The sequence below is a fragment of the Nematostella vectensis genome, chromosome 10, assembly GCF_932526225.1.
Source record: "Nematostella vectensis chromosome 10, jaNemVect1.1, whole genome shotgun sequence".
NCBI lineage: Eukaryota > Metazoa > Cnidaria > Anthozoa > Actiniaria > Edwardsiidae > Nematostella > Nematostella vectensis.
In genome coordinates, this window is record NC_064043.1 from 14,425,246 (window position 1) to 14,436,000 (window position 10,755).

At 40.1% G+C, this 10,755-nt stretch overlaps 3 protein-coding genes across 3 annotated transcripts; 2 read left to right on the forward strand and 1 right to left on the reverse strand.

Moving 5' to 3' along the window:
* Positions 1-857: 857 nt before the first annotated feature.
* On the forward strand, positions 858-3,780 carry LOC5509441 (acid alpha-amylase). The gene is made up of 2 exons (XM_001629906.3): positions 858-2,016; positions 2,227-3,780. Exons 1-2 carry the CDS (start codon positions 1,076-1,078, stop codon positions 2,813-2,815), a joined length of 1,530 nt encoding a protein of 509 aa, XP_001629956.2. The 5' UTR covers positions 858-1,075; the 3' UTR covers positions 2,816-3,780.
* On the reverse strand, positions 3,492-4,773 carry LOC5509440 (thioredoxin domain-containing protein 9). The gene has a single exon (XM_001629890.3). It carries the CDS (start codon positions 4,622-4,624, stop codon positions 3,971-3,973), a length of 654 nt encoding a protein of 217 aa, XP_001629940.3. The 5' UTR covers positions 4,625-4,773; the 3' UTR covers positions 3,492-3,970.
* A 45-nt stretch (positions 4,774-4,818) lies between these two features.
* On the forward strand, positions 4,819-6,875 carry LOC5509429 (tRNA methyltransferase 10 homolog A). The gene is made up of 2 exons (XM_001629905.3): positions 4,819-5,511; positions 6,054-6,875. Exons 1-2 carry the CDS (start codon positions 5,049-5,051, stop codon positions 6,698-6,700), a joined length of 1,110 nt encoding a protein of 369 aa, XP_001629955.3. The 5' UTR covers positions 4,819-5,048; the 3' UTR covers positions 6,701-6,875.
* Positions 6,876-10,755: the final 3,880 nt, after the last annotated feature.

Sequence of the window (10,755 nt, forward strand, 5' to 3'; positions counted from 1 at the left end):
TGTACAACCGCACTCTACACTCCCCCGTATAACCGCACTCTACCCTCCCCCCGTATAACCGCACTCTACCCTCCCCCCGTATAACCGCACTCTACCCTCCCCCCGTTTAACCGCACTCTACCCTCCCCTCGTATAACAGCACTCTGCTCTTCCCCCGTATAACCGCACTCTTCCCTCTCCCCGTATAACCGTACTCTACCCCCCCCCCCCCGTATAACCGCACTCTCCCCCCCCGTATAGCCGCACTCTACCCTCCCCTCGTATAACTGCACTCTACCCTCCCCCCGAATAACCACACTCTACCCTCCCCCGTATAACCGCACTCTTCCCTCCCCCGTATAACCGAACTTTTCCCTCACCCCCTGTATAACCGCACTCTACCCTCCCCTCGTATAACTGCACTCTACCCTCCCCCCGAATAACCACACTCTACCCTCCCCCGTATAACCGCACTCTACCCTCCCCCGTATAACCGAACGTTTCCCTCACCCCCTGTATAACCGCACTCTACCCTCCCCTCGTATAACTGCACTCTACCCTCCCCCCGAATAACCACACTCTACCCTCCCCCGTATAACCGAACTTTTCCCTCACCCCCTGTATAACCGCACTCTACCCTCCCCCGTATAACTGCACTCTACACCCCCCCGTATAACCACACTCTACCCTCCCCCGTATAACCGCACTCTACCCTCCTCCGTATAACCGCACTCTTCCCTCCCCCGTATAACCGCACTCTTCCCTCTCCCCGTATAACTGCACTCCCCCTGGAACTGGCAAAAGCGTTTACGTGATCTTCGCATTTCAGCTACATTAATTACAAAAAAATAATGTCTTTTAGCTATTATTATTTCCTATGTTATTTGACCCTTCTTGAAAGATTGAATCTTTCTCCCTGATATTTGCAGTGGAGTACTGAACAATGCGATTTGTAGTGACAGCTCTCTTATACCGTGACCTTTTAGATATTAGTTGTGCAAGAATGCATCACTGTGTTTAGTTAAGTGGTCTGCATTTTTCTTGAACCGATAGGATCGGATCATTCCAGATCGGGAGAGTCGTTGAAACTAATAGGATGCATACGAGGGCTTTGTGCTGTGTTTTGGTGGTAATTTTCGCCACTTATGTCGCAGCTAAAACAGCCGAAGAGTGGAAGAATCGGATTATCTATCAACTTTTAACTGATCGCTTTGCCCAGTCTGGTGAGATGCCTGCTAAGAAATGCACAGATATGCGTGGATGGTGTAACGGCACGTTCAAAGGAATAGAGAAACACCTTGATTATATAACGGGTCTTGGAGCAAATGCTATTTGGATCTCACCCATTGTGCTCAACACAGACCGAGGGTTTCACGGCTACTGGGCGAAGAATATCTACGAGATCGAGCCGCACTTTGGAACCAAGCAAGACCTGAAGTCTCTAGTCAAAGCTTGTCATGATAGAGGGGTGTGGGTTATGGTCGATGTGGTAGCAAACCACATGGGATATCCCCCGGGAGTCGATTGGAGGACCCCCTGGAATTCCTCCTTACTTGACAACTTCTACGAGTACTTTTATCCGTTCAACAAGTCAGAATATTACCATGCTAATCACAAATATATTAAATGGCCAGAGGAGTGTCATAATCTCACTAAGATTCAAAAGTACTGGCTGGCTAATCTCGCGGACTTGGATCAAAGCCATCCTTTTGTTGAGAAGACCCTTCTTGATTGGATCAAGTGGCTGATAACGGAGTATGATTTCGATGGCTGCCGGGTGGACACTGTTATTCAAGTACCAAAGCCCTTCTGGACCAAGTTTCAGTCAGCAGGAGGAGTTTTTATGCTTGGGGAAGCAAACAACGGCCCACCACCATGTGGAACTATTAATTTCACTGCACCATTCCAGGGACCTCTTGATTCGGTTCTGGACTTTCCGATGTTTTGGACATTGAGATATATTTTCCAGGAAAAAACACAGAATTTTACCTCTCTTAGTAAGGCGCTAAAAGAATCTTCAAAAGCTTTCAAAGACAGGTGGGTAAAAGTAGACTAACTTCTGTTGACGACCATACCAAGAAATCATATTAAGGAGGAGTAGGTCTTTGTTTCTTACAACTTAGTAGATGGAGTATGTAGCTATTCACTCAGAGAACAGACGTTGCTAGATAAAAAATCTATCTTGAATATTGTAAACCACTAACAGTTTCACTGGATGAGTTTCAATAAATATCATCTTTTTCTTAGGTCCATTCTTGGTGGGTTTGTTGACAACCATGATCATGAGAGATTTCTACACAAGAACCCCAGCCAAACAAGTCTTCGCAATAACCTTGTATTTGTCCTGATGTCTCGATGGATTCCCCTTATCTACTACGGCACAGAGCAGGGATTCAATGGAGGAGGTGACCCAAACAATAGGGAGTCCCTCTGGCCCTTCATGGACAGAAAAAACTCACTCTATGTTTTCATCAAAGATCTAATAGCTTTTCGCAGTTCTTTGGGACAGCCATGGATCTCAAGCCCACAAATTGAGCAACATGTTGAGCCGGAAGTCTATGCATTCTCTAGGAGAAAAGTCCTTGTCATTGTGACCACTAGAGTGACAACGGCAAGCACAACCCTGCAGTCTCACCCCTTTAATGAGGGAGAAAAAGTTGTCAATATCCTAAACATGACACAAACTTTCCTTGTTGATGCTAAAGGAAGGCTTGAAGCTAAAATGGTCTCTGGAGAGCCACTTGTGTTGACTCTAAATGTCACGAGTTACAGCAGATTTTTTTGTCCATCCATAATTTTGATAGTCACTTGTTGGATGGTCTTACACATGATGTGAAGACAAAACTACACCTAATTAAAAAAAATGTCAGCACAAACAGCAGTTCCAGCATTAAAGGTGCCAATGGCTAGTAACTATTTCCAAACACAAAGGTTATAAATAAACTTAAGCGATGGCCTTAAATGGACTATTGATATATTCTCCTGCATTTGGTTAAAAATGGTCAATCAACCACTCTTTTGTTTTGTTTATCATTGAAAATACGATTCATTTGCAAGAAAACTTTAAAAATAACAATCTACAAATGAAGTCTGATACCCTTTTTTGTTGATATTTAAATAAAAATATCTTGGTTGCTTGCTTGAATAAGCCGATGCAAATGGATTCTTTGAGTCAATCAACATTGAGCGGGAGCATAAAATAGTACCTTTTGGACTTAAAACTTAAATTTGCCAATCCTTATTTGCTGTATGTGATGACATTTTTTTTAAACATGTGCATCTGTTTTTAAAACGAATAAAAGCTATCAATCTGACAACGAGAACATGCACAAATTGGCTGTGAGTTCTTAAACTTACATCTTGAGACTTCACACAACCAAGCAGAAAGTTCATGGGTTTATAAGAGTGAGCCTCATTAATGAAGTTTCTTGAGTTTAACTAAGGTTATTATTCTAGTGTAAACATTTTTAAAACCCTACTTTTAGCATGTACCACTTAGAAAAGAGAAATCATACTGTTCAAACCTGTAAATACTCAATTACAATAACAGTATCTTTGACAAGAAAGACACCTGGCACCACACATTGCTACTTAGTAAAACAAGATATTAACAAAAGGTTTAAAAAGCTTTCAGTATGGTCAGTAGCCATTTTTCCCATTAAATAGACATAATTTAACACAATTTTATGTTCTGAATTGTTATACTAAAAATAAATGTAATTAAACGAAAGCTAGTCCCATGTGTAGGCACTAATTGATATGTTTGTACTTAAAATGCAATAAAACAAACTTTCAGTTCAATGTCATTACTTTCTTTTTACAATAATAACAACAATGTTGCCAAATCTGCCAGAAGTCTTGGTACCATGAAACGTTATGTTGTTGTTACTCATATTTAATGGATTATAAAGAGACAAACATCTCCGTTAAAAAGCCATTGACTGAGCTTGGTGGGGATATAAACGTCTGCAGCAGCTTCTGCTGGTTAAATTCAGTAATCATCATCGTCATCATCATCATCGCTGTCTTGTTGACGTCCTCTTATGGACTTCTTTAGTATAGTAGCACCTGATGCTTTGGGCTTATCAGGTGGCTGGCTGAGATCACCACCATAATTAATAGCTTGAGAATGGGCAATCCGCCATTCCAACATCTCGGTAGAAAAGTCATCGTGTCCGCCCAATTCATCAAATCCAACAATACGATCAACAAACTTGCCATCTTTAACAAGTAATATTGCCGGCAGCATCTTAATACTCAACCTTTCACATAGAAACTTGCATTTACTCACGTCAATTTTCACGAATTTCGTCTCCATATGCTTCGGAGCGAGTAATGCTAGATGCTTATCCACGATTTTGCAACGCAATGTTTCGTCCCTGTAAAAGTGAACGACAAGTCTAGGGCTGTCTTTCGTCATCGGGAAAAAATCAGGCTCGCTTGGAATTTCGCTGTATGTTCCGTGTCCTTTGTGGACCCATTCTTGTTTCTGTTGCTGCATTTTTTTCATCTGCTGCATGCGTTTTTCTCGCAATTCTTCAAGCTCGTCCCCCGTCATTTTTTCCAAACGGTTAAGTTCGGCATCAACTTGTTCTTCGACCATTTGTGTCGCCTGTAAAACGGTTCTTCCGATGGCGTCCTCCATAATGATAAATAAAACTCTTCTTTGTCGTTAACTTTAAAGTTACTTCTCTTTGTAGGCTTCCTCCAAGGTTTTTGAACGGGCTCTTTTACACTGTATGATTCCTTTAGAAATGGCGGGTGAGTTTGAAAGACAGTTGTTACCAGGCGACCTTCGCATAAATATTCATGAGGGAGACTAAGCCCTAGGGAATAGCCCTATCTCGCATGGCATTATGGGGGCACAGGGATACCGTGTTCCGAGTTGATTCAAAATGGCAGACACGTAAATTTATGTTCAAATCTATCTAACAATTTTTCCTAGCCATGATCGCTGAATTGATAATATGATTCATTTTTTCAAAGTCTAGTGTACTCAAAATTGCGGTGTTTGAACCAAATTTGTTTTGTTTGCAAGTTTGTAGTGTGAAGAAGAGTGAAAGTTTAAGATGTCTGCTGAAGAATTCATACAATCACATGTGCCAGACAGTGGAAATGAAAGCGGAAACAAAGACCAACCTAATCCAACTAAGGAAATTACAAAAGACTTTAAAGAAACGAAGAAAGAGGAAGACAAAAATGTGGTTCCAACTAAAGGATTTGCTGATCTTGCTTCTCTATCCAAGAACCAACGAAAGAAACTCTTGAAACGTCAAAAATATTTAGAAGAAAAAAAAGATAGAAAGCTGAAGAAGAAGGAAAAACAAAAAGAAAAGAAACTAAAGAGACAACTTGAAGGTGGAGACACAGATCCTCAAGGACCAATAAAGAAGTTCAAAAGCATGGACAGCGAGGACGCATTACCCATAAGGATAGTTATTGATCTAAACTTTGACGATCTAATGTCTGATCGAGATATGCTGAAACTGATGAAACAAGTACAGAGATGCTATGCTGTAAACAGGCGTGCAGGTTAGGGGGGAATTCTCAATTTACTGGTTTTAGGGGAAAGCCCGGGCAATTTTCTCACATCAAAGACAATACTCCCCCCTTGAAAGTGTCTAAATATGTTTAAGATTGTTTAAGAATTGAATCATGCCATGCAAATTGTATGTTTAGTTTAATATCCATTTAAAATTTACAAGCATTTTCTTGTGAAGTTCCATAATATTATTTCCATTGTAGATCAAAATCAAAATTTACTAGTTACTAGATGTTTTTGTGACATGACCAAGCACTTTTGTTGCTTGGACACATCTTTGGGTGTGCCGCCGGCAAAGCCAGCTAGGCCTCCAGGCATGATCCCTAGGGCCTAATGCCATTCATGAAAAAAAATCTGAATCTCTAAAATGTTTTTAAGAGTACCTGAGCATGGGTTATTATCATGGGGTATTGGAACCTTTGGATACTAGCTTCAAGAGCTGATTAAATTGCAGAACCTTATAAATCACATGATGAAGGAACCCATTTATACTTTTTTGAACTCTTTTTTGATTTCCTGCTTCTCTTCACAGATCATCCTGTCCAGATGTACCTCACAAGTTTTGAAGGAAAATCGAGATCACGGCTGGATCACATTGGCTGTCATTATGATCGCTGGGATGTCAACATCAAATCAGAACATCTGACTAAAGTTTTCCCAAAGGAAGATATAATTTACCTGACATCGGACTCACCCAATATGCTTACTGAACTTGACATGTCCAAAGTGTATGTGATAGGGGGTCTTGTTGACCATAATCATCACAAGGGATATTGCTATGATCAAGCAGTTAAGCAAGGGTTCCAACACGCCCAGTTACCAATTGGGGAATTCATCAAGATTGCGACTAGAAAGGTGTTGACCGTAAACCATGTTTTTGAAATTCTTGTACGTTATTGTGAAAGCAAAGATTGGAAGGAAGCATTCTTTCATGTGATGCCGCAGAGAAAAATAGTTCCCAAGGTCAGGAGGCGGGGCAAAAGGGCTGAGAGAGATGGTGCTGCCAACAGCACTGATGGTGATAAAAATGATGACAATTGTGATGATGTAACAAAAGATGACAATGGCGGTGATGTAACGAATGATGACGATGATTTCACAAATGATGACAATGGCGATGATTTCACAAATGATGACAATGATGATTATTCAGATGATGGCAATGGCGATGATGGCTAATGGATCCAGGATTTCTTTAGTCAGAGTACACCATCATGAAAACATTTAGAGATATGAAGGCTGGTAAATTTGTGTGTTATCCTTGAGGTTTTATCTCAAGGATGGTTCTAGGATGCCAAGAGCATGCACCATCCCATAATATATAACATAATATATATATATATATATATATATATATATATATATATATATATATATATATATATATATATATATATATATATATATATATATATATATATATGTAACAGGAGGTTATTCTTTTAATTTTAGCTTCTATACATTTCTTCTAAAATCTCAGGTTAAAGGGTGGCTAAGCCCCCTGGATCTGCCAGTAAGTCTCTGATTAAAATTGCGGTTGACTCTTGATGACCTGAGCCATTGGTTACTCAAACCTCCTGCTCATTTCTGCTCCCTTCTAACTATATATCTCAAACCCCCTATAACGCATTTCTGACACCTCTTTAAAGCTCTTTGAGTTATTGGGAGTCGAGTGTAGTTTCCAAGGGCTCTACCAAATTTGCTACGAACTCTAGATGCGAACTGCACTACTGATATGGAAATAAATGGCTTGTTGACTTGTATATTTAGTGACTATTTAGTGAGTTGGCTTGTGCATTTGTATATATATTTATAAAAATTGCTGCTTAACCCATTGAATCCTGGTTATTTTTGAGATGAATTAAAAAAAAAAAACCGAACGAAAACAGATACCTCCCCCTATTTTGAAGTTTTTACAGCCCATTGCTTTGTGGTTCCATCTCTAATCCCTCGTTGCTGTGCTAATGCTAGCACAAGTTGATGGTTGCTTGTATTTTTCATAAAAAAATACAGCTATTAGTATATTGGGAGAGTGCCCTAGGACATCATTAAGTCTGTTGGGGGCATTATTGCTTATGGATATTTGCAAGCAAACGTGGATTCATGGGTATTTTTTCTTGTTTAGCTTTGCCTGGATGAGAAAATGATTTTCTTATAAATCACCACAGCTGTCCTAAATGCTGTCTTTCCTGAAACCAAATTGATTCCAAAATTGTTTCCACTGCTATTCTGGGTCTGTATGACCTGGAATTGATTTGTTTGGCTTTGGGGTGAAAAGCCTGGCAGTAGGGAGACGCACGTTGATTAGCCCTCCCCTCCTCATTTTTCCTTCAGTAGTGGATATTGCGTTTTGAGGCTATGGAAATGGAGAATCAGAATAAATTTACATATTTTTGTCTAACATTCACACCAAAACCATGTTTAGTTAAAAAAGGTTTTTCTTTTCCTGACAACTTGCCAAGTTTCTCATTGTGTCAAATCCTTACTAGCTCAATGATCACTTAGTAACATGTACAGCACAGTCTATTCAGTTTTGTTCTTGGTTCTGTCCACTCTTGGGAGATTGAGATTTAAACCAGTTTAATAAAACCACCTTTGAACTGGTTTAAGTGCTGGTGTGAATACGGTATTAGACTGATGTCTGAGTATCTTCATCTTGTTGTGTCTATTTTGCATCTATGAATTGTTTTAGTTGTGGGTACCTCTCAAGGCCGGTTGAGGTGTAACTGGGTTAATGCAATACTAATACTTTTAAATGTAATACTAATGCTTGATGTAATAAACAAAAAAGAACACACACAAAAAAACAAAAAAATGAACATGTAATGTTATAATGGATTTAATTTTTTAATATTTAGGACTGATGACGATCCCCAGCAACTAACTTTTCTTCTGGCTTCCACTAAAGTCTTTTAAGGGTTTTCATTGGCCATCTCAAAAATGGTTTCCAATCACGTATCTCAGCAAGGTGCGGACCAACCAAAGAGCACGAAATGTAATTATGTTGGAATGACAAAAAAACGTAAAGAAGTTGGAAATTGTAGAAGTGGCAATAGCAGTTATGTGATGAACACAAACTAAATACCGAGGCTCACACAAATAAGCTGGAAATCAAGCCTAATTTCATTTCAGTTTAAGATAAAATTAGACAGCCAATCACAGGAGAAGTCCTAGGGTCAAGGGGTGTGCAATAAGGAGGCAATGTTGCGTCATGTAACCAATCAATATTGATCTATGGGAGTTGAGATGCAACCAAACTCCAGGAAAGCCCAAGGTTAAGCAACAAGGAGGCCATGCTCAGTAAAACAGTTTTGAGTAAGGGATAAATACCGAGGACGGAGGCAGTTCGCCATATAACATCCTTAGAGGGAATGGTAAATACTGAGGACGGAGGTATTTAACTGGCTTATCACATATTCTGTACGTAGCAAACTACAAGTTAAAGAAAACAGACTGGAGAAAAAGAGACAAAACTCTTAATATAACAAAGTTTCCTTTTTGGGGAGTAAAACTTAAATGAGGCTCAGGTTATTATTGACCTGCAAGAAAAAAACAGAGTCGATGGTTGATCAGGCGCATACACGGGAGCGCGCAAGGTGCGCCCGCAACCCCATTGGCGACCAAAGTGGGTCATTTCTTATTAATGAATCTTGAAATATTATACCTTTTCCATATGATACCTTCAGCCAATCCTGGGTACACGCCTGGTGATTAAACATTCTTCAAAAGCTCTTAACATCAATACATAATGCTGGGTCCTCAGATTGGGTGGGTGGGTTGGGGAGTACAACCACTGGATGTTGTATAAACATTGCTGCTCTTCCAAACAAATACGAGTAAGTACGCAGCTGCTTTGTCTCCCATTATCTTTGTTCTACAGAGGAGTTCTACAGTTCTTCTCGTTCTTTTTGTCGAGGTGCGGATATCGTTCATTTCCCCAATCAAATTGCAGCTTGTAAGAGCTGCGTACTGACCCAAAAATACTTCTACAAAATATGAAAAATATTTACTGACAATCATTTCTACTACATACTTATCAATAATTGTACAAAATCTCTAGAACTTTGATACATGCAGTAGAGTTTTCGCGATAGTGTTCATGACTTCCCCACATATATGTTGTTGACAACAGAGATCATAAAAATTCTAAATGGCAGACTTTGTTAAAACTACCACTCTCTGTACTAAATAATTATTAGCCTTTGAAGCTCTGTCTTTTAAATAACAATCTTTGGCTTAAATATTTGCCGTGTATAATATTTACTCACTTTGAAAAAAAACTATACTCACCAAAATAATCTTCCTTTATATCAAGAAAAAATAATAATCTACAACATTTCTTGGGTCAATGAAATAAATCATAAATGATTAAGGCGGAAAATAATTAATTACGTGAACATTTTACCACTTTTTTGGTCGAGCCTCACACCTAAAATAAGACGACTACATTTTTTAATTATGTACCTATAGTCTCCAATAAAATTTTTCTCTTTTACGCTGGCTGCCATATGATCAGTACGATACTGGATCATAATCAACCATTTTTCTTACAAGCCAGAACTATGGGTTTCTCCACTAAGCTATTGGGTCTTCCGCTTCAGTGCACCGGAGATGACCGTACCAATCATTTGAAAACCTGTCTTATGTATGGACCACTTGTGGCTCCCCACAAGGAAATGTTTCAGAAACTTTGCAAAACTTGTTGTGGGAAACATATCCACCAACTTAAAAAAGCAAGCATTAAACTTCCTAGGTTCGCTTTTGGGGTCGCAGGCAGAATGCCTCTTAGGGTCGCAGGCAGGATGTATCGTGGAGTCGCAGGAAGACTGTCCCGTGGTGTCCAGGCAGACTTTCTCCTGGAGTCGCAGGAAGACTGTCTCGTGGGGTCCAGGCAGAATGCCTCTTAGGGTTGCAGGCAGGATGTATCGTGGAGTCGCAGGAAGACTGTCCCGTGGTGTCCAGGCAGACTTTCTCCTGGAGTCGCAGGAAGACTGTCTCGTGGGGTCGCAGGCAGATTGCCTCTTAGGGTTGCAGGCAGAATGTATCGTGGAGTCGCAGGAAGACTGTCTCGTGGGGTCGCAGACACATTGCCTCTTAGGGTTGCAGGCAGAATGTATCGTGTAGTCGCAGGAAGACTGTCTCGTGGGGTCTAGGCAGACTTTCTCCTGGAGTTGCAGGTACACTCCTGTGCATTTATGACCAGCATTTCGTGACCAATCTAACCGCTTTTTTTC

Coding starts and splice junctions, on each gene's coding strand:
- LOC5509441 (XM_001629906.3), top strand. CDS start 1,076: ATGCATACGAGGGCTTTGTGCTGTGTTTTGGTGGTAATTTTCGCCACT. Junction 2,017..2,226: donor TCAAAAGCTTTCAAAGACAG/GTGGGTAAAAGT, acceptor TCTTTTTCTTAG/GTCCATTCTTGGTGGGTTTG.
- LOC5509440 (XM_001629890.3), bottom strand. CDS start 4,624: ATGGAGGACGCCATCGGAAGAACCGTTTTACAGGCGACACAAATGGTC.
- LOC5509429 (XM_001629905.3), top strand. CDS start 5,049: ATGTCTGCTGAAGAATTCATACAATCACATGTGCCAGACAGTGGAAAT. Junction 5,512..6,053: donor TGCTGTAAACAGGCGTGCAG/GTTAGGGGGGAA, acceptor TTCTCTTCACAG/ATCATCCTGTCCAGATGTAC.